Source organism: Octodon degus, unplaced genomic scaffold (assembly GCF_000260255.1).
Source record: "Octodon degus isolate 3935 unplaced genomic scaffold, OctDeg1.0 scaffold00002, whole genome shotgun sequence".
Taxonomy (NCBI): Eukaryota; Metazoa; Chordata; class Mammalia; order Rodentia; family Octodontidae; genus Octodon; species Octodon degus.
Genome location: NW_004524578.1, coordinates 32,973,786 through 32,997,151, shown reverse-complemented (window position 1 = coordinate 32,997,151; position 23,366 = coordinate 32,973,786). Strand labels below are relative to the sequence as shown.

The window sequence follows — 23,366 nt, the reverse complement described above, 5'->3', positions numbered from 1 at the left end:
TATTTTTGATGAACAAGAAATAAGCAAAAAATAAGGATTAAAATAATGAAAATATGTAAGGAGAGAGAATCATTTGAGCTAATTCTATTCTTTCCATTTCAATTTGGTTAATATCTGCTCAATTACAAACACCCTTTTCACCAATAATTTATGAATTCATCTAGTAAATCAACACATACACTGAATTTTAATCAAAAATACTATGCTCACAATAAAAATTCATCAATATACTAAAAGATATAAATTAGATGGGATGATACACATATACATCATCTATTTTTTGCTAGATACATTTCTGCAGTGCTTGGACCTTTACAATGAGAAAGCCTTTCTGTCTTGCTTATGCTGTTTTAATGAATGAAGAATTGGCATTATCAACTCAATTTCTTAATATAATTATCATTTCTTTTTATTTTTATTTTTTCTGTATTTATAGGACAGGATTTACAGGGTCTCACTATGTAGATCAGACTCAAAGTGATGCTCCTGTTTTCAGCCTCCCAAGCACCGAGATTACAGGCCCACACTACCACCCCATCTCCCATTACCATCTCAGCCCACCCTGCGGGCAGGGCCAGTAGGGCACTCCGGAGATTGAACCCCAGCTGCTGCGTTGAGCTATCAGGCCAGCCCTTAATTATCATTTCTAATGGCAGTATTTTAAGTGATTCATATAATACTTAAGGACTAACTTGGTACTGAATGCTCATGTATTTTTTTAAAATGATTTATTATAGATTATTCACTAATAAGAAAAAAGAAACACCTAAAGTATTTTCTTAACAATTATCTCCTTCATTAAAAGTCCAACAATTAAACATTCACATAACTTTTACCTACCCTTATTTCCATATTTGGTATGCAAAGTACTCCAATTAGTGACTGGATCCCAGAGTTTCCAGGTTTACACAAATTAATAATACCTATGAAGGGTAAAAAGAAAAAAGTCAGGAACTTAAAATTACAAAAAGTTTTCCTAAAATCTGGCATTTCTCCAAGTTAATTTTGCTTATTACAATTGACATACGTGAAGTGTGTTTCAAGCATTCTCTGTTTTGCTAAATCGAGACTGTCAACAATTTCATTTAAATTCTTTGTTCTATTTGTTTCATATGCAGAATATAGAAAAAAAAAGATCACCTGTATCTCCTGCTTAATGTTCAAGTCTATGTGCATTCACTTCTAAAGTTTAATTCTAAAATTTATTGAAAGTACAGAACAGTGTAAGCAGCAACTTCAAATTATATACATCAAAAACTTAGAAGTTCAGAAACTGTTAAACAACTCTGAAAACATTAAACTTGGGTCACAAAAGATATGTAAATACACAATAAAAACATACAAAATGTTTAGTATCATTAGTGTTTGGGAAATAGAAATTACATTAATAAAATATCGCTACACACTTATTAAAATGGCTAAAACTAGAGACTGAAAACATGCTGATGAAGATGTGGATGACTATGTAAAGCAACTGACACACACTGATGCATAAGGCATTTAGCTAATGTACAAGCTGGAGTATGCAGGAGTAAAGATGACTGACATCTGCAGTTTCTTTTCAGATACAGTATATTAATAACAGATTAATGATAGAGGAATGGATGGACAGATATACAATAAAATAAACTCAGAAAAATCTAGGTGATAGTGATAGGATATATGGGTGGTTACTGTACATTTTTTTCCTCTGGTTTTTTGAGACAGAGTCTGACTGTGCAGTTCAGGCTGGCCTTGTATAGCCTGGGCTGGACATAAGCTCACAATGGTTCTCTTAGCTCAGCCTCCTGAGTCCTAGAAATACAAATCTACACTACCATACCAAGGTATCAAACTTTTTTAAATGTTAAAAGTCATATAATACTGTTTTTTTTCTAGCTTAATATTCCTTGTGTGAATAATTAGAACCAGACTTGGACTTTAGAATAAATGTACATGTGTGATACACTGTTTTTGAGAGGGGGCCCATGTCTACACACAAAATTCATATACACCTTATGCACATAGCCTATTAATTTTACATAGTACTTTTATTGTACTATGTCTGCACTGTGATTGATCATATAAGATCAGGTGTGAAATTTTCTGTGATGTCATGTCACTCAAAAATTTATATTTATATTAGGAATCCCTATCTGTATGCACTTATATTTAAGAATAAGTTCTCTCTTTTATTGGATAAAGTATCAAACTTCAAATTAAAACATAAGCAGTTTAAATTATCAAAATGGTATTTCTCAAACTTTGATGAGAAATTTGAGTAAAGTCTAAGGATTCTGAGAAATTAAAGATATGGAAAATAGGCTGTTAATCTTCATGGAGAAACTGCACTCTAGAATGTCAGTTATCCCTCAGTTACTCAGAACTTGAAATACAATGTATCATAAAATAAATCAATAAATACACAGAAGTTCACTTAATTAATGAATAGTACCATAGACTCTATAAAGACTGTGGGAAAATACTTCTATTAAAAAAAGTGTTCAGGGCCGGCCAAATAGCTCAATAGATTAAAGCTCCTGAAAGCAGGCACAGGGTCTAGGGGTTCAATTCCCGGGCCTGCCATGCTGGCTCTGCCCTCGGGGCATGCTGAGATGGCAATTGAGACTGGGTGTGGTGGCACACACCTATAATCCCAGTTCTTGGGAGGCTGTAAACTGGCAGATCACAATGAGTCCAATCTAGTAGTGAGACCCTGAACACCCTGTAGACCCTTCCCTAAAAATTTTTTAAAAATTAAAAAAAAAACATGCTCAAGGTTCCAACTTGTTATGCTGATATTTATCTTCTTACTTAAATAGGAAAGTGGAAGATTCTTAATATTCTAAGTTTCTCATAATCAATTAGCATACAAGAGCCCTAGAGAAACTGAAGCACAGTATATAAAGATTGTATAAAATCAGTAAGGATCCAGGTATGATGGCAAATGCCTATAAGCCCAGAATTCTAGGAGGTGGAGGCAAGAGGATCCGAAGGCTGATCCTAGGCTAGGCTACTTAGTGATAAGAAAAGCCAAAAAGAGCTGCAGATATAGCCCACTCAAAGGATAACACAAGGGTTCCATCCTTGATATTGGTTCCCTTCTTGATATTGGGGAAAAAAAGTAAGTAGAGTCTGGCAGAGATTAGAGAGGCACAGCCATGTAACATCTAGATGCAAGAAAAATGAGATTACAGCTACATTTACAAGTGGTTAAAGTAGCAGAGAATTAAGTCCTGAAGACAGAAACCACATTAATGGTAAGGAAACTGAGGGATGGTTAAAAACTGATGATTTAACAATAGAAAACAAAATATACAAGTTTTGGAGTAAGGCAGAATGTAAATTTAGCAGGATGACTGAGTTGGTTTACACAGTGAAAGAATATGTGAGGACTGGTGAAATATTGCCAGTCTGAATGGGACCCCAAAATTCATGTGTCTCCTCCAAATTCATACATTGATAGTCCTTGGAAATGGGGTCTTTGGGAGGTAACTAAGATTAAACAAGGTCATGATTGATGGTAGAGCCCCAATGATGGCTTTATAAGAAGAAACCCGAGCTAGGGTGCTTACTCTGTGTCATTACATAATACTAATGCCATAACTCAAGACTTCTCAGCCTCCAAATCTGTAAGTTAATAAAAATCTGTTTTTATAAATTCCCCAATATTTGGTATTTTGTTTAAACAACAGAATACAGATTAAAACACATATTTAAAAATTTGTCCTTTGAGGGGGCCTGCCCCTTAGCTCAGTTCTTTAAGTGGTTGCTTCAACAAAACATTCAGCCTCAGGTTGCTGTGGTTCGATTCCCAGAACTCAAGTCAGCCAAACCTGCCCTGAAGGCATTTTGAGCAACCCAGGAAAAAAAAAAATTTATCCTTTGAATTAATAAGTCTAGTTTTGTACACACTTGGTCTTTTTTTTTCTTTCTAATGTGGAATAAGACATTTATGCATATGCTTTAATGGTTTTTTTTCTTTATAATAAGTTTTAGACAAGTTCACTTTTGTGTATCTTGGTATGATTTTATTCAAATTTCTTGTGACAAAGGTTCATTTTTCTTGGAAATGTGGTGCTATAATTTCAACTAAATTCAGAAATTTTAATTATTTAAATATTTAATGCCTACTTCTTTCTACTTTGAGAATCCTAATTATATAAGTTTCTTGATTTTGGCACAGAGTGAACTATTATCTGTAAATCCTTTTTCATTTTTATTTTGGACAATTTTTACTGTTAATGTCATTTAAGTTTGTAAATAATTTATTTACAATGTGCAATCTATTGTTAATCTCATGTTATGTATTCATCTCAAATATTTCTCTAAAATTCACTCTGTCTACATCTCATCTTTCACATTTCAATATTTGGCTACAATTTTTAATATGCTATATAATTACTGATTTTCAATAACATTAATGAGAAAATAAAAAGTTGTCTACTTCATTAAATATGTGGTTATCCATGAGGATAATGGAAATAATTACAAAATATAGCAAAGCAGGGCTTCTCACCAAAAGGACAGAGAAATCACTGGAAAAATACTGGCTAGTGGCCAATTCCATGACTGAGATAAATGTAAGTACAGATATTGTATTTAGAGATATATAGGTACACAGAAATGCTGAAGTAAATTTCCTTATTCTGTTTACTACCATATTCTTTTCAACAGTATCCCTTCCGTTATTTTATGGAACAAAAAGATTATAATTAAGAGGCAACAGCATTATCTCACAAAACTAAACTTGCTCGTTATTCCAGGGAAAGATGAAATGTGTATAATCCTTATTCTGAAGAATAAGATTTATGTTATGACATAACTACCTTATTAAGTAACACATTTCAGTTATATAAACAGTTCATGCATTAGTTTTGTTTTAAAATTTTGTTTTATTTTGTTTTTGAGGAGAGTACAGATCATGCTGCACTTGCAATGCCAAGGTAATAATTAGTGCAGTGACTTATAGTGAATAACTGTTTATATTAAATTCAATACCTGCTGTTTCTGACATTACAAATTTACTATGTTTTAATAGTTTTGTAGGGGCCAGGAGATGGCTCAGTAGAATAAGCACTTTCCTAGCAAGCGCAAAAGGCCTGAGTTCAATCCCCAGTTCCACCAAAAAAAAAAAAAAAGTTTTGTATAAATTCCTTTTGATCTAAAAATAACACATAACAAACAGATTTTTTTTTTTTTTTTCCATTTGGTGCAGTGTCTCACTATGCAGCCTAGACTTGCAATGATCCTCCTGTCTCAGCCACCCCAGCGCAGGAATTACAGGTGTGCACCACCAGACCCAGTTTCAGTGGCCTGCCTGGGGCCTGGGGCCATGCGGTATGTGGTATCAGAGATTGAATCCAGATTCTTGTGCTTGCCAGGCAGGCGCTTACACCACTAAGCTATCTCCCCAGCCCAGATTAATATTTAAATTAGAGCTTAAATAGTGTATTTGAAAAACACTCAAGTTTTTCTTCTTATATGTTATTAAGGAACAGGGGTAGCATACCTGCCCATGACCGGAATGTTGCTATAATTCCCATTTTACTGGCTAGAAATCGTGCTTCTCTGTCTTCTCTGTTGGGAGTGAAAGGATTATAAAAGATATAAAACATTAGAATAAAATGAGTTATCGCTCCTATATCAGAACTACAGCTATCATTAATGTTTAATTATTAAAGATGAAATAAAAATGTTAAGAGACCCAATGTCCTCCAAAGTCAATTACACAAATATAAACTGGACCTCAATTTAAGATTCACAGCACAGTTTCAAATAAGTATAAATTCTGCTCTTCTATTCAGTTCTGTGTTCCCTGCTTTCCGAAAACTACTCTTATATGAATTCTAATTAAACATTTGATAACAGTCTCCTTAATAAGTAAGTATCTCTGTTGCAAGGGTACCCCTTAAAGAAAATTACCACCTACATCCTCTTCAAAATCCTTACCTCAAATGTATTTGAACATTTTCATAAGCAAGTTCAATAATACAGAGACAGCGACATGTTATTAAGAAGATACTATTAACACTACCAGCTTTCTTCAGTGAAAATTATGCATCCAATTATCTCACTTGTTCCTTTCTGTACAATATGACCATTAATTAAGCAATAGAACTATTTACATTTGTTAAATATTTGCCATGGTTAGCTGACTTCAATGCTTTATAGTAATCTGATAACTAATCATTTATACTCCAACCACCTTCTTTACCCTGTTAACTGAAAATTTTTCCCCCTGTCATAGTTTTTCTTCCCTAAGTTCTTATTAACATACAGAAATTAAAACAAAAACTGGGAATTAGTAGGTAAAAACAAAACTACACTCTGCAGCACTAGTCAAAGAGAAACTAAAATGAGGGGTGGGGTCAGGTATCTGTGTATCTAATCCTTTTCTTTCTCTTAAAAATACTGATAACATACTTATAAATTGACTGCATAGTTAAATATCTCTGACCTATCAGGATAAATATGAAAAAGTTTAAAATCACCTATTTCCTTATTCAAAATGTACCCTTACTTGGCCTGCTACCTATCAGTTCACATTCTAGAAAAATAATGAAAGTAAACTATAAAATCAAATAGGAAAGAATGAATTTTGGTGGACTGTCTTCTACCCTAATAAATACCTAGGTTCACCTCTTGCTCATCATGATATGTTGAATGCTAAAAGTAGTCTTGCTCCAAGATTCTACACCTTGATCTCTGGATCCTATAAACATGAAGCATCACTGCCATGACTATAATTATATCAGTTAGTAAAACACAACACAGGGAAACTGTCTGGAAGGCTTAATCTAAATGGAAAGCCTTCTTTAGCTGGCAGAAGCAGCTGGAGAGAATTGGGCCCCTGGAACGGTTTTCAGACACTGCTGCTGCCTGTAAAGATGAAGGGGCCATGAGGAATGGGTGACAAGAGTCACCAGTGATGGCAAAAGAGAGCTCTATTCAATGGTAATGATCTAAATGACCCCGGAAATGGGTTCTTCATTACAGCCTTTGCTGACCCAGACTCTGCAGAGCCACGCTTGACCTCCCAAACTGTAAGCTAATCACAGATGCTGCAGTAAGACATTATGCTTATAGTAATTTGCTGCATAGCAGCAGAAAAAAAGTATGTTTTCTACTAAAAAAGACAATGTTCAAATCTTATGTAAGAGGCTTAAGCATTCCAATCATAACTAAGATTTGCAGAAATAAGTTTGAAAAGCGCACCCTTCCTGCCCAATACTAAGGATGGACCCCAGGGCACTCTACCTTTGAGCTACATCCCCCAGCATTTTTATTTAGAGGCAGGCTCTCATTAAGTTGTCCCAGATGGGCTAGAATGTGAGTGAGATCCTCCTGCCTCTCCTTCCTGGCAGCTGTGTTTATAGCCATGTGCCACCTTATCCAAGAAGAAGTCATAAACATGGGACATCTGTTTTTATTTTAGCCTAGGTCATGATATATTAGGGTGCAATAATGAATCCACAGGGATAGATGTGAAGAGAATAAAAGCATTATTTTTAATTCTGAAAAACAAGAATCCTAGCACTATTGGAAGCAAGGCTGGAGGATCACAAATTTGAGCCCAATGTGGGCAGTTTAGTAAGACCCTTCCTCAAAAGAAAGAAAGAGAGAGAGAAAGAGAGACAGACAGAGAGAGAGGAAGGGAGGGAGGGAGGGAGGAAGGGCAGGAGGAAGGGGAGGGAGGAGGGAGGAGGGGAGAAGGGGAAAGGCCTGGGAATGTAGCTCAATACAAGTCCTAGGTTTAGCTCCTAAAATCACCAAAACTAAAAATCAAACAAAACAAAAAAGCCTTGTACATATCATATCATTCTGTGACACAATGTGTTATGGCATCTCTTCAAACTACTACCTACAATTACTTCATTCTTTTAGTCTCAATGTAACTATGCTTAAATAAACAAAATAGAAAACAGAGGCCTAAGTCTTCACTAAAGTTTATCTACATATATTGAAATAAAATTAATCTTAAAAATTTCCCAAAGCACTTTTTTTGTACCAAGCGATCAAACTCAGGACTTCGCACTTGCCGGGTAGGTGCTTATGCTGCTGAGCTATCTCCCCAGTCCTTTTTCTACATTTGTAGACTACAGTTAATTGTGAAAGAAATGTAATCCCATACGATGGGAAACTTAGTTAAACACACAATTTCTCTGGCTCTATATAAACCAATAATGGGATTACAGGCATGCCCTTACCGTAAGTTCTGAGAATAGGGATAATAAGAAAACAGATGGGGATATAGTAAAGATCATTTTTTCTACAAATGCTTTCAGGCTAATACATATAACACTTCATTAATACTCACTTGAGCTGCCCTTCCGCTGTATCTGGACTGTGTCTGTAGTGGAAATCAGTATAGGGTGCTAATATTCGCTAATTAAAAAAATTTTAAAAAGAATAAGTCTTTATTATTAAAAGCATTCTTCCTATAACAAACCAAAATTAATTCCATTTTTCTTTCAAACTCATCAACAACTGGGTGATTTTTTAAAGCATAAATTCCATTTCTGAACTTTGAAATTAGGTATAATATATACCTAAAACAGAGTACATACAGGAACAAAAATGGTATTTTCTCCAGGATCAAGTTTCAATTGTCAGCTTTTTTCTTTTGTCAACTGGACTACTACTTAGTTTCTCTCATCTCTTTTGGACAATGAACTGCCAGACTTGCTCCTTTCAAAGTATTTTTTTTTTCTTGATCTGTTCTCAAGATTTTTAATTGTCCTATTTCCTACATTCTATGTCAGATATTTTTAGTGACATTTTTCTTTCAGTTCATTAGCAATATCCTTGTCCAAACTGAACTTTCACTATGTTTTGAACTCCAGGTATTGTATTTCTCAGTACAAGATTTTCCATTTGATTCTTTTTAAATTTCCATTTCATTTTTTCTGCATATCCAATTACATGGTCAAATTTTTTTATTATATTAACCATTTTTTTCTTTTCTTTAAATTAACCATGTTTTTTTTTTTCTTTTTTTTTCTTTTTCGGAACCGAGGATTGAACTCAGGCCCTTGCGCTTGCCAGGGAAGCGCTTATTCCACTGAGCCATCTCCCTGGCCCCAACCACAACTGTATTTAAAGGATTTTTTCTTTTTTTCTATCTAGATTACCAGGGAATATGTTTCCATAAAGTGTTCCTTCTTTTGGATTTTTAGACAAAGATGGTCAAATCTTTCTCTATGACAACTCTCTAAATATCAGACACTGTGTATTTTATTAAAGGATCTAAGTCTAAGTGCTTTTATCTTCCAACAAAGACGGTTTTTCTTTTCTTCCCCCAGATTAAGTAGAATAAAGTGGCTGATAACCTTATTTTATTAACCAAGAGATAAACTGAGGTTACACTGCAATTGTAGCCAAACTGGCAAGATTTAATACATTGTCATTTTTCTGTGTTCCTAATTATGTCCTTCTAGCAATTCCAATTGACCTTATCAAGTATTTTTCTCCCTTTGAATTTTTTTTGTTAAATGTATGTTGTAAATTTTGAACTGAGTTTTAGCTACCCATTCAAACTGCTTTAAAAGCTGGGCATGGTGGTGCACATCTGTAATCCCCGCACTCAGAAGGCTGAAGCAGGAGGACTGTTTGAGGGGACCAACCTGGGCTACAAAGGCCAGCTTAAGCTGCATAGTGAGGCCCTGTCTCAAAAAGAAAGACTCCCCTCCCCCACCAATTTTTTTTTTTTTTTTTTTTTTTTTTTTTTTTTTTGGTAAATGTCACTAACAACTATAAAATACATAGCTTTGCTTAGGACCACATAATGGCCGAACGCTATTCTGATTTTTCTGATCCTGGCATTTTCAGTGAACAACTACAAACTGAATAGCAACTGGCTCCAGGAAAAAGAGTTACTGCTTAAGAGTCAGTATACGGCTGGGGAGATAGCTCAGGAGTCTAAGTGCCTCATGGCAAGAGCAAGGTCCTGGGTTCAATCCCTGGTACCACATGCCACACCACCATGCAGTCACCAAAACCAGGTGTGATGGCACATACCTATAATCCCAGTGTTGGGGAGGCTGAGACAGGAGGATAAGAGTGTCTGTGAGACCCTGTGCCAAATAAATGAATGAATGAATGAGTTAAAAAAGTCCTTATATATCACCAGAAACAGGCACCAGGATAAACTAAAAAAAGGGTTTTTTAAACAATTTAAGCAACTTTAACAAAAGGCAAATTTGCAGCTATCAAGAGATAACAGTACTACAAATAATTTCTTTATAGAAAAAAAAGTCAAAATATCAATCGAGAATGTAAGTAAGCTGATTAAATCTAATGAATAAAAACAGGACTATCTTCTCAACCTCAGATTTTATGATCAAAGAGGAAAATGTGGAAGACGATGACAACATCCAAGGCAACCAGTACTTACTGAATAGTATGTGCCATGTACCAATTTAAAACATGTAGATTAGAATAAAGTATAAAAGATAAAGTGATATGAGTGCTATGTGCTACTTTTACTGCTACTGCAATCATTATTCATAGCATCTTCACAACAGGTTTTAAGGTTAAAATCCACTTTTGTTTGGCCCCCAAAGAAACTAATACTTAAGCCGTTTCCTAAAATGAGTATTATAAAGACGAATTAGGGGAAAATGTCTTTTACATTTTGCTTACATACAAAAAAAATTCCTTGATTTACACTTAACTGTGAATGTTGTCTTCAATTGACAATTTAGTATACTCTGACAAACTTTATTTTTTTTTTAATGTACTTGGTTATTGCAGGGTCTCACTATGCAGCTCGGACTCCTGGTGATTCTCCTGCTTTCAGCCTCCCCAGTGCTGGGATTACAGGCGTGCCTCACCATGCCCAGGCTCTGGCTGGCTCAGCCAGCCCTGGGGGTGGGGCTGGTGTGGCATGTGGAGTCAGGGATTGAACCACTGTCCCTGTGCTGCACTTCAGTCCAAACCTTTAAGACTATAGTATAAGATAATACTGTTCCAAACTCCATGAAACGTATGATTCATATTGTTTACTTTTTAGATGTTATAATACAAAATATTTTTTTAAAAGGAGGTTCTTACTATTTGTATTAGAAATATAATTTAAATGTGAAGCATTTTTTTTTAAAAGTATACACTTTCTTTCAAGTCTATATGATACTTGCTAACAAAATGGTTCTAAGATTAGAAAATTTTAGTTTGGTTTAATGAATAAACAGTATACACTACCAGGACATACTTGCAAATTACTAACATATATTCTTAAAGACAAACTGTGTTCTTAACTACACAAGTAAATATAACCTTAATTAGTAAATCTTCTGTATTTCTCAGTAAACTTTTTATGGGTAAATGGAAAATAAACTTTACTTTGCAGGTTGATGAAATTTTTTTTTTTTTTTTTCAGAACCGGGGATTGAACTCAGGCCCTTGCTCTTGCCAGGGAAGCCCCTTATTCTGAGCCATCTCCCTGGCCTGATGAAATATTACTGAGTGTAATATTTTCAATTCATTCCAAATTGAATAAGCTATAAGGCTGAGAACTATTTTAAAATAAGGGTATGCATTTTAAAATATATTTTATAACATTGAAAAAAATACTGACATTCCTACCTCTAATTCTACATCAGCTCGCACATACTGCCGCGTCTTTGGATGATTAAGGAGGTGCAGAATTGTAGTAATGAGGGCCTCATTTATTCGACTTAACTGACAATCAATCACGTTTTTCAAGATGGTATTTAGTCCACCCCTAAGAGCTACCACCTCTGGATTCTGAAGTGCTAAAAAGAAAAAAAAAACAATTTAACATATATTAGGGGTAATAAAAACTAATCAGGAATCTTAGTTTTTATTAACGATTTGTTCTCTGACTTGAAAATCTTTCCAATTAACTTTATTTAAAAGGACAAATGTATAAAAGATATCTAATAAGAGTACTCAATATACTTAGCTAACATTTGCTTTTTAAAACGTCTCTGAATCATCTTTTCATAACCTTTGTCCATATTTTACTGCACCACTTATTCTCTCTATTGCAGGGAGTTTTTGTTTTTTTTACAGCTGAGACAATCACCTTTATCGGTTTCACTTCTCTAAAGTTTTATAATTGTGGATTTTGCTTAAAAGTGTTCATAGCTTTTCTGCATTTTTATAACATGCTGATATAAACATGCAAGAATATATATCCCCATGTTTTTCCTCTCACAAATTTAAACTCAGAAACTACTTGTTTACTTCAAGATCATGTAAATTCTTCATATATTCAACACATAATTATGTGTGAGTTTTAAATAAATTCATGACTTAATTTCAGTTTTCAAGCAGGAAGCTGAGTTCCACTCAGATGATGAACACTTTTCTGTGTAAATGTTTAGTCAGGATCCCCGCATTTTTTCTCAAACTGATTTTTATACTTAACGATACACTAAGGTTTTCTATGTAGCAAGGTCTGCAACTCTTCTTTTTCGGTTTATATGTTAAAAACTCAGCCTAATAGATTTCTTTAAGTATGAAAAGAAAGTATTTCCTTTCCTGTTTTTTTCTTTTCCAAAGTGTTTTCAAAATGCTTTGTTTTATCTTGTTCTTGAAAGGTAAATTTTAGACTTAGGTTTCCTCTCTTACATTTTCTAAAGTAAGGTGTTAACTACATACACAATTAAAATGCACAGATTTTACTAATATAGTTCATTAAGTATTGAACAGTGTTTATACCCTTGTAACCAGTATTCCACTCAAGATACAGTACTTACACCCTAAAAAGTTCTCTCATTTCCTGAATGGTTGCTCAGGCAACCTGCTTTCCCTCATGTGTGCACTTGTACAGTAGCTGTGCCTTCCTGAGATAAATCTGACAAGCTCTAAAGTCAAAGAACACCTCCTAAACCAACACACAAGTCATACACATTTCTTACGTATTTCATACATCTTTATATTTTTATTTGTTGTATTATTTTCTACTTTGGACACAGGACCTTGCACTTGCCAGGCAAGCACTTATGCCGTTGAGCTATATCTCCCCAGCTCTATTTACTATAACTGAAACATCTGTAATTTCACATCCTACTATGACAATACTTTAAGCCTACTAAAATTACTTAAATTTTATTTCATTCAACTTTTCCAGGTACAGCAGCACCTAAATGAACTTAATCTTCATAAGATTTTAGGGAAGATGGAGGTAGTTGTGTCATGTGGGGGAAGATAGCTACAGTGGTGCTCGGTTTGTCACCTAACATGGAGTATGTGAATGGAGGCAAAATTTTATCAAAGGCTTTGAGAACTGAACTGTTTGTTAACAGAAGCATTCGTGACCCAAATGAGGTATTACTGTGTATCTACAGTCACACTACCTACTTTCCAATATCTCAACTTCATTTATTATTTTTTACTTACTAATACCATGGCTAACCTTTTAAGCAATACAATGTAAGAGTTAAAATAATGAATTGGGCATGGTGGAATGTGCCACAGTCAGCTGCTCAAGAAGCTAAAGCTGAGAAATCAAAAGTTCCAGGCCACCTATAAAACCAGTATTCCAAAAAACAAAACAAAACCTTTAAAAGATATACTTGTAGAGGTCTACTATTAAGAATAACTGCGAGTACTGATTTCAGATAAATATTCAGATAAATATGTAACGAAGTAGCCTTCTAATTACATATATATATATATATATATATATATATATATATGCTACATGTATATCAGAGCATATAAAACAATTACATACTGGCTTTTTAAAAAATACAAACTATACTGGTGAGTCTTTTTGGAGGTAACTCTTCAAAATTTTCAGTCTGGGGAGATAGCCTGGCAGTCTAAGTGCCTGCCTGGCAAGCACAAGGACCCAGGTTCGATCCCCAGTACCACGTGCCATGCTGCCTGGACAGCCACTGAAACTGGGCTGGTGGCACACGCCTGTAATCCCAGTGCTGAGGAGGCTGAGACAGGAGGATCACTTAAGTCCAAGCTAAATAGCAAGACCCTGTACCAAATAAATAAATAATTAAAAAACAACTTTTTTTTCAACTATTTCTATGATTTATTGATCTAGCATGTTTCTTGTGAAAATAATGATCCTCCAAACCCATTTATTTTAGTAAATTTTCAAATATACAATAATTTTCTAATTTTTAAAAGTAATAAAGTATTTTCTTCATTATTAATCTTTTGTTTTTTAACTTTTGAGTTTTCCAAACATTCAAATGTATAATTCATGTTTTTCTTTCTTCAACTAACATAGTTTAGGATGAATAATCTAGCTTGTTCCCTAATTAGGGCCTTAAATTTTACTGTTGCTTTCTTCCTGTTCACCATGTAAATAATTTTTTTTCCTCATTTCCTATTTCTTCAGGTACAATCATTCACCTACTTACTTTGTGCTTATTTATAAAAGCATCTTATTAACTATTAGTATGACTTTACAGGCATTCCATTCATTGATATGTAATAAAAACTTTTTATGTTCTATATTTCCTTGACTGTACTTCTAAATTTGTATATAAACTAAGAGGTATTGTGTGAACACTATTTTAAAATCTTCAATGGCTGAATTTAGTTCTTCATTGCAAACTTATCACATAGTGAGAGTAAAGGTAAAATGCTACACTTCAAGAGAATTTATCATAATTATGGATTTTAGGTAATTCATAAACTAGATTTCATGGTATGTAAAACTAAGACTTACAGAATCTTAATAGCACTTCAAAATTATTTGTCAAATAACAAGTCTTCTACTCTTTTTCTATTTGTGTACTAAAAACAAAAAAATTATATATTAAAAGCATTAGGGACTACAAAAAAAAAAAAAGCATTAGGGAATATTTATCCCTTATAAAATGCTGTATTTTACTACTTGAAGAAAATTCTGACCTAGTTCACAGATAATGGCAATGCATGCTCGGACCATTCTGTCTCTTTCTTGAAGTCCATCATTTCCAACTGCAATTAATGAGTTGGCCACAGAACTAGGAAACAAGGAAGCATTCACAGTAATCATCTGTAATAAAAAGTAAAAGAAAAGGAAGTTATTATGTTACAATGTAATATGTGTTTATGTTTTTTTCTTTTAATATTTTTTTCTAATTGAGGTAGTTTAAGATCACAGAATATTTAAAATATAGACACCATTTTAATCTCTGATGTCATAAGAATAGTTCAAAAAACTAATACAACTAATAATTGATATAAAAATGTTTATGAACACTATGAAAATGTTTCTGAATTTTTTCTAATAATCAAGACTAAATTAGTTAAACAAAAAGTCTTAGTGTTTGAGATTCTAAATTCCTCTAGAATAGGAACTATATCAAATAGTTTTTCATATATTACTGTATACAAAGTAAGTCAGTGGTGACAACAATATATCCTACTATATACTACCTACTACACTATTACATCTTGGTTCTTTCCTCATATACAATGATCATCAAGTCTTACCAGGTACTTCATGAACATCTTTATTCTGATATCTACCTCCCACCAAACTGATTTAGGTCTTTATTCACTCTCACTTTGCTAGAGTAGACACCTAATGAATTTGGTAACCTTTATTCATAGCCCCATCGGCAATTTGTTATTATGCCAGTAGGGAAAACTATTAATCACAATCATTTATTACTATATCAAGTCATAGGTTGTTACAGGCATATACTCTTATAATAGCAGTTTTTTGGGGTTTTTTTTCCGGAACCAAAGATTAAACTCAGGCCCTTGCGCTTGCCAGGGAAGTGCTTATTCCACTGAACCATCTCTCTGGCCCACAATAGCAGCTATTTAAGAGCTAAGGCAAGAAGACAAAACATTCAAGGACAGCTGGGCAACTTACTGAGAACCTGTTGCAAAATAAGATTTACTGTACCAATAAATGTAATCAAATAAAAAATTAAAAATAAGTAAAAATTTTAAAAGGTAGAAGTTTTAGCTCAGTGGTACAGCACTTGTCTAGCATATAAAATGTCCTGCCTTGAACCCTAGTATTGCAAGGTAAAATATCCTGATGAAAATAGTACATTCTCTGGTGATAATATTTTGGATAAATCTCACACGGAAGAAAAGACTTAACTGCCAATAACACACTGCATTTGGAATACTTAACACAGACAACATATATCTATAATTTAAAAAACAGAAAACAAATTAAGTGGCTATTTCTTAATAAAGACTATTAGACAAAGTATTTCAAAATAACAGGTCGCTATAAAGAAAATTTTTTCTTCATTCAGGTAGTGAGAAAATTAATCTGTCCTGGATGTTACAGAAATTATAATCCTGTTGGAATAATAAAAATGTATGTAATGAAACAATTACAGGATGTATTACAATTAAATGAAAAGATACAGTATAAAATTAAGGAGTATGAGGACTCATAGTAGAGATCTATATTCATTAGAGCTGTTAGTTTATTTTGTTTAAGCATCATTAAGTACATTATAAAGTTCAGCCATAAAATAAATATATTTCTAATAACCACAGAATCTAAACAAGCTTCATTATTTGTTTCTAACTTACAATGTCCAGTCATCACAAAAAGGAGAAATGAAAGGAGAAAGAGGAATGAGATACAGAAAAGTGATCATTCTGAATAAAAAAATTCTAACTTCTTATATTAGTGTTCTAATACTTAGCAGTCTATTACTGGCTCATGCAGATTTGTTGAAAATGTTCCCAAACTTCAGAATGTGTGTTAAATATTCTGAAAAGAGTTGGCTAAAAGGCCAGTGGCTTTGAGAGCTGAATATGCTATTAATAAGTGATGTTACCTTTGGTAAATCTATCTTCTTTGGGCCTCATTTTGCTCATTTAGAAAATAAAGAGGTGCATGAACCTATGATTTCTAGAATTTGAAGTACTATCTAAAATTTTAACATTATGAATTTTATGTATCCACTAACATACAGCATTTAATTCAACACTGTGCTATATAACAAATACATAAAATTTGCATTTTGATTATTTGCCAGGGTAATGTAATATACGCAGAGAACTTAATGCTAAAGAGAATACTCTCTTCATAAATCAATGAATATTCAATAAGGGAGAAGCCACAGAATGCTATCAATATTGTATGTAATCTCTTGTGGCATAATAAGGCAGATGTACACAAAATAAAGATAACTAGGTAATAAATTTATGGAATAATATAAAGCAATTATGGAAGTCCTTATTTTCTTTAGGAAGAACTTCTGAAATTTGAGCTGAGATTTGAAGATGAATGTACTATGACAAGAGCTGGAAATGAAATCAAAGGAGTAAAAAGGAAGCAACAGTTGTGATGGTGGTGGTAACCAGCCTACCAGTAGAGTGGCATAATAAGACAGGCCAGGCAGAAATAACTGATGAGACCAAAAGTGAATTCTGCATATCAAGTTAGGCAGGTTGTAGATGATACTCATTAGCGGATGTATGTTTGTGATCTGAATTTCTGCTCTGGTTTTGCCACTATCATGCTGTGATCAAGTGTACATGACAGCATCAAATGAAATTTTTAAAGTGTAAAACAAATGGAGATTAATCATGCCTAACCTAACTAAAAATAACAAATCAAGAAAATGGTTTAAATTAGTTTAATAGTAAGTAAAATTTAAATAGGAAAAACAAACAGTAGCAACAGCTGACCAGTGGGAAAATTATTTAGAAAATTTACAAACCAAAAGTAGAAAAGACTGCCTGGATGAAAAGAAAAAAAGCACACAGATAATCCTCCAGATGAAAGAAAGTAACAAAAGTAATTGTAGAGTGTCATTCTAAAACAGTAAATAATTTTTTTCTTTATATTAATACAGTAAAAAATTGCAAAACTTTTTCTCAATGCATAAAATAAAAACTCACAGTAACATTACTATTTCAATTGCCAATGTGTTCTTGAAAATAAAAATACACTTTACTAAAAATACTAATGAAATTACAGTTTCTCTAGCCATAAAAATCACTGTTTATTCAGTAAATATGTCTCACCTTTAACTTTAGCTAAACCAAAAAGACAAACCCTATGCCAGCTACAACTCCTTTTTTTTTTTTTTTTTTGTGGCTGACTCAGCCTATCCTGGGTACTGGCCCAACATACAGTGTCAGGGACTGAACCATGGTGCCTGCGCTTACCTAAGCTTGCCTAAGCAGGTGATTTAGACCACTGAGCTATCTCATTGGCCCAATAAATGATATTTCTAAGTGCCAGTTTACTTTTACTTAGTTCATAAACTAAATTTTAACTCACACAGATTTCTTTAGCAAATCAAAGTCAAATATTTACTAAACAATTCAAAGAAGCCAAATTTAATTGTTCATATCTATTTGAAATTGTCTCTTGAAAATAATTTCTATGGCAGCAAATCTTCATGTGAGCAAGAAAAAAAAATTTTTTTTACTCATGTATTTAGTGTAGGGTCTACAGGGTCTCACTGCATAGATCGGACTTGTAGTGATTCTCCTGTTTTCAGCCTCCCAAGCACTGAGATTACAGGTGCGTACCACCACACCCAGTCTCAATCTCAGTCTCAGTATGTCCCAGGGGCAGGGCTAGAACAGCTTGTGGTGCCAGGAATCAATCCCTGGTCCCCGTGCTCTGCCTAAGCAGGCACGTTAGTGTGCTGAGCTGAGGCTACCCAAAAACTGTATTTCCATAGCAACAAAAACACCCTATAGTCAGGGGCCAGAGAGATAGCTCAGTAGAATAAGCGCTTGCCTGTCAAGTGCAAGGGCCTGAGTTCGTTCAATCCTCAGTTCCACCAAAAAAAAAAAAAAAAAAAAAAAAAAAAAAAAAGACATTTTTCACTCTTACTCTGAAGTAAGTAAATTTGTCTTCTGGAGTATCTATCTGATGTGATACCATAACTAACTGAACAAGGAACAAAACTGTATTACCATCTTGCTCTATGCTATCAAAGTATACATCAAATAAAGTTCCAAAAATTGCAAACAATGTTTTTGAGAACCCTATTTTTATACTAGTATTATTCATGTTTGCATGTAATATCTTTATTGTTATTTTTAACATATTAACATATATTCTAGTTCCCAATAGGATATTGACATATATAACTCAAAAATTCAAAACTTGCTCTAGTCTGAGGACTGTATGAATAAATTACAACTACAAATCATGAAAACCTAATCATATCCTGATATAACAGTTTACTTACAATCAACTAGAGTTTCAAACCTCTTTCAAGACTTAACCTTGCTATTTCCTCTTTTAAGACTTAACTCACTTACTTTTCACTATGGCCAACTAAGGGTACTATTTATAACTAACTCAACAGACCACCATTCTGGTGCATGCAATAAATTCAAAGTTAGGGCACGAGGAACAATCTCTCCTAACAAATCTCAACCATGATTCTGCTGCTTGGCTATGGGGCATCCTGTTAAACAACACCAGTACAATTCTGTGAAGGCCTGTCATGAAAGTTTTAGAGACTGGCTTTAACACTTTTGCTTAAGGATATTAAATTGTGACCTTTTATCTCATAAATAACTGAACTGTTTATTACAATGGCCCATTAATTATATTCAAATTCACCTTTAGAATAAGCTTGTAACTGCTATGGCAACTATTTAATACTTTCAGACACAAGCACACAATCATGAGACAATCAGGATAGGGAGCAAGTGTTCTCTCATAACTTATCAAAGCAGTAACAATATTTACATTTCTACTAAACAAAGAAAAACCACTTTATAATAATACTGTCCTAATTAAATGCTTATATCTTATATTCTGTAAAACTAAGTTAAAGATAATATCCAATATCTTAACCATTGTCACCCTATCATCTTCTGAAATTTTATTTTTTTCTCAAAAATATTGTCCTAACTATCCCCAATTACACAGAATAATTACACAAAATATTTATGTTTATCTCAAAGTTAGGAGCTTTACTTAATTCATACTTAGCAAAATAAAAATGTTGAATGAAAACTTATGCTTCATATTTTAATAGAAAGATTTCATAACAATCTAACCTAAAAACATAAATATTCAGCATAAAATCCATAAATTTGCTTTTACTCTCATATAGAGCATACCTTTCTGACTAATCGAAGTGCTTGTGTTCTCTCTACCTCGTTGCTCTGCTGAATGTCAATGCACCTAAACAATACACAAAACATTAATCACTGATAAAAATCTTAAACAACTTCTGTCGTAATACCATTATGTCCTCATGTTAGTATTCTGTATTAAAACTTTAATACATGCTTTCTAGTAACAGCAAATGTTTGTTTAGTTAATCTATATGTCTTTAAATATTTGTTTTTATAAACATTTTTTAATTTAAAATTCAGGAAAATATAGTATTTATAAACTCAAAATAACATCAAAGTATCAGAAATCTACAGAAAAAACAATTTTAGATAAATTCATAGACATTTTATAAAAATTATAAAGGGAAAATATCTGAAGCTTACTGTTTCATTATGATTTTAACCAATGCTTAAATTTTATATATTACACTAGTTTTCTTATGTAATAGCCACAAAAATTCTACTTTGCTAAAATATAACATAAATTCTAAATTCTCTTCAAGATAAATACTCGGTAAAATATCACTTAACTGATATTTCTTTATAATTTTTTTAGATCTAAGTTGAAAGAATGTTTCATATGGAAGAACACTTTTTTTACTTCAAATTTCTGTTTAGGTAGCTCAGTATACTAATACTGAATAGTATTCCTATTGAAAACTCATTTCTGTCTAAATGCTATTAATATAGAGATTCACTATTACAAAGTTGAGGGGCTGGTGTGTAACTCAGTGGTAGAGTGCTTGACTAGTATATTCTAAAGGGGTTTCATTTCCAGTGAGGCAAAAAAATGAAAGTAAAAAGAAAGTAAATGAATGTAAAATCTCATTTCTATTACCAAAAATTCTTGGATCAGACCAACCCTTCTGCCAAAAGCAAGTATAAAATTTGGTAAGATACTTCATAAAACAGCTGCTAAAAGACCAATAGAGAATAATGCCCGAAATGAAAAAGGCTAAGGGAATTATAACATTGACAGGCTTTTTCCCTGAGGCCATTGGTCAATCTATAGCTTTGGGGACACACAGTCTTAGCAGAAAACAAAAGCCAGGCTGGACTAGAAAAACTGCCTTAACTTCAGGGAAGCCCAAATGGTTGGTTGGGGTTGTCTTTCTTCAAAAACAAAGCACAGGGAAGTAAGACAAAATTGTATGCAATGCTTTCTCCAAGACACTCGCAGAGTCTATGTTGTACAAAAGCAGGATGGCACTCCAAGAAACCAAATAAAAAAGGTACTCTGAAAAGTAAAGTAACACAGTAATGATGTCAGCCAGTACAGAATAGTCTAGAGGTTAGGGTTCAGGAACTGTCCAGATGAAGAGGCTCTGATAAATGTCTATAGTTTTACTTGGCACCCTAAGTTTATACTTCCTAGGGTCAAAGACAATACTAAAATCAAGCTAAACAAAACCAGTGTAGTAAGTCAACGCTCCAAAATAAATCTTCACTCTCTTAAAAGGGAAATAATTCCTAAAGCCAATAATTTCAAATACCAATGTTCATACTAGATTAGCAAGCAAAACAAGACATCAAAGGACCAAAAGTCAAAATGTGACACGGACAACAGAAGTAGAATACAAGTAATTCACAAATTGGAGGTGTCAGAAGGAACTTCAAAATAACTACAGTTGATTAAAAGAGGGAAAAAAAAAAAAAAAGAGACCTGAAAAGTTTCAAGACTAAAATAAATCATAAGGCAATAACTTAAATGAAAAATCCAAAAGACTATTATTAACAAGACAGACTGAGATACACCTTAAAGAAACAATGACCAAAGACTAAAAACTACAGTAAAAACACCAGAGATATAGGGGGTAGTGAAAAGATCTAAGTATATTTGGACTATCAGAAAATGGGACAGAATATAACTGATAAAAAAAAAAAGCCTTTTATAGTACGAAGGGAATAAAAGGATATCATTTACAAAGCAGAAAAGCTATTACTTAATAGTTTAAAAGGAAAGACAAAGGGAGAAGACAATTTATATGCAATGAAAAATAATTATCAGTGTCAAACATAACTTGTAATTATGAAGAGAATTTATTTATAGACAAGTAGAAGACAAGATAACCAACCTGTGGTAAGTTTACGGGGGGGGGGGGGGAAAGAGGAACAGACGGACGGACAGACATTCATCAAACAAAAAAAAAAGTGATCCAAGTTGAAAGCATGGAAATACAAAAATGATAAATACTGAAATGGGTAAACAATATAAATAAGAGTTTCAATTTAAAATTGTAAGTAGATTATCTTGTGGGGTTAAAAAATATGTAAGAGGTAAATCATAACAATAGACAAAAAGCAAAATAGAAAAAACAAATTGTCATAGGTTTCTTGCACTGTTCTGGCAATAAAAAAACTCTAAGACATATTACCAAAATAAAAATAACTACTGATTTAAAAAAGAAAAATACAAGAATAAAGAGATGTGAAAAACAGACTACAAATAGCAAGATAAATTAAAGTTTATTAAAAAATTAGTACAAAGATGACAAAATTGTAGATGTAATTATATTAGCTCTAGTTCATAATAAATCAAGCACTTAATAAATGGCTAGATATAGTTTCTCAATACTTCGATTAAAAACAAAGAATTTCAGGGGCCGGGGAGATGGCTCAGAGGAATAAACGCTTCCCTGGCAAGCACAAGGGCCTGAGTTCAATCCCCGGTTCCGCAAAAAAAAAAAAAAAAAAAAAAAAAAGAATTTCAAATTAAACGCCAAACATAATCTATAATGTTTATAGGGGAAATTTAAGTATAAGGACAAATGGAAAAGATGCAAACACTAAGCCAAAGAAAGTGATGTTTTATTATTAGATAATACAATCATGTAAGAAGTACTACTAAGACTAAAGAGGGATATTTCATAATTATCAAAAGATTATCCTAACAAAGACTTTATTTTAATATTTATTTATTTATTTATTTATTTATTGTATTTTAGCACAGGGTCTATAGGGCCTCACTACCCAGACTGGACTTGTTGTGATCCTCCTGTTTTCAGCTCCCCAAGTGCCGAGATTTCAGGCGTGCGCCACCACACCCAGTCTCAGTCACCGTCTCAGGGTGCCCTGGGGCCTGGGCCTGCATGGCACACTGGGGACTGAACTCCAGTCACTACGCCTGCCTAAGCATGTACTTTCATCCACTGAGCTATCTGGCTGGCCCTTAAAGACTTAAGTTTAAATATAAAAAGAAAGTTTCAAAATATATAAAGCTTAAGCTGACACTACACTTGCCTGTTAGCATGCTTAAGCCCTTTAATTCAATACCTACTACCACAGAAAAAAGAAAAAAAAAAAGATACTAGCAAAATGAAGATGACAATACTTCTCACAAAAAAAGGTGCAAAATTCTGCAAAATGTTAGCAAGCCAAATTCAGTTACA

The 23,366-nt window shown here is 33.3% G+C and overlaps 1 protein-coding gene across 7 annotated transcripts in view; it reads right to left on the bottom strand.

Annotated features, from left to right (window-relative positions):
• Rictor (RPTOR independent companion of MTOR complex 2) overlaps positions 1-23,366 on the bottom strand; it is a 158,605-nt gene that overhangs the window by 54,194 nt on the left and 81,045 nt on the right. For all 7 annotated transcript variants that reach the window (XM_004623425.2, XM_004623426.2, XM_023711875.1 and 4 more), the window contains 6 exons: positions 19,981-20,044; positions 14,827-14,953; positions 11,566-11,735; positions 8,300-8,367; positions 5,492-5,559; positions 841-923 (listed from right to left, as the gene is read on the bottom strand). In XM_004623425.2, coding sequence (XP_004623482.1) covers positions 841-923; positions 5,492-5,559; positions 8,300-8,367; positions 11,566-11,735; positions 14,827-14,953; positions 19,981-20,044 — 580 coding nt within the window. The remainder of the gene's footprint in view (positions 1-840; positions 924-5,491; positions 5,560-8,299; positions 8,368-11,565; positions 11,736-14,826; positions 14,954-19,980; positions 20,045-23,366) is intronic.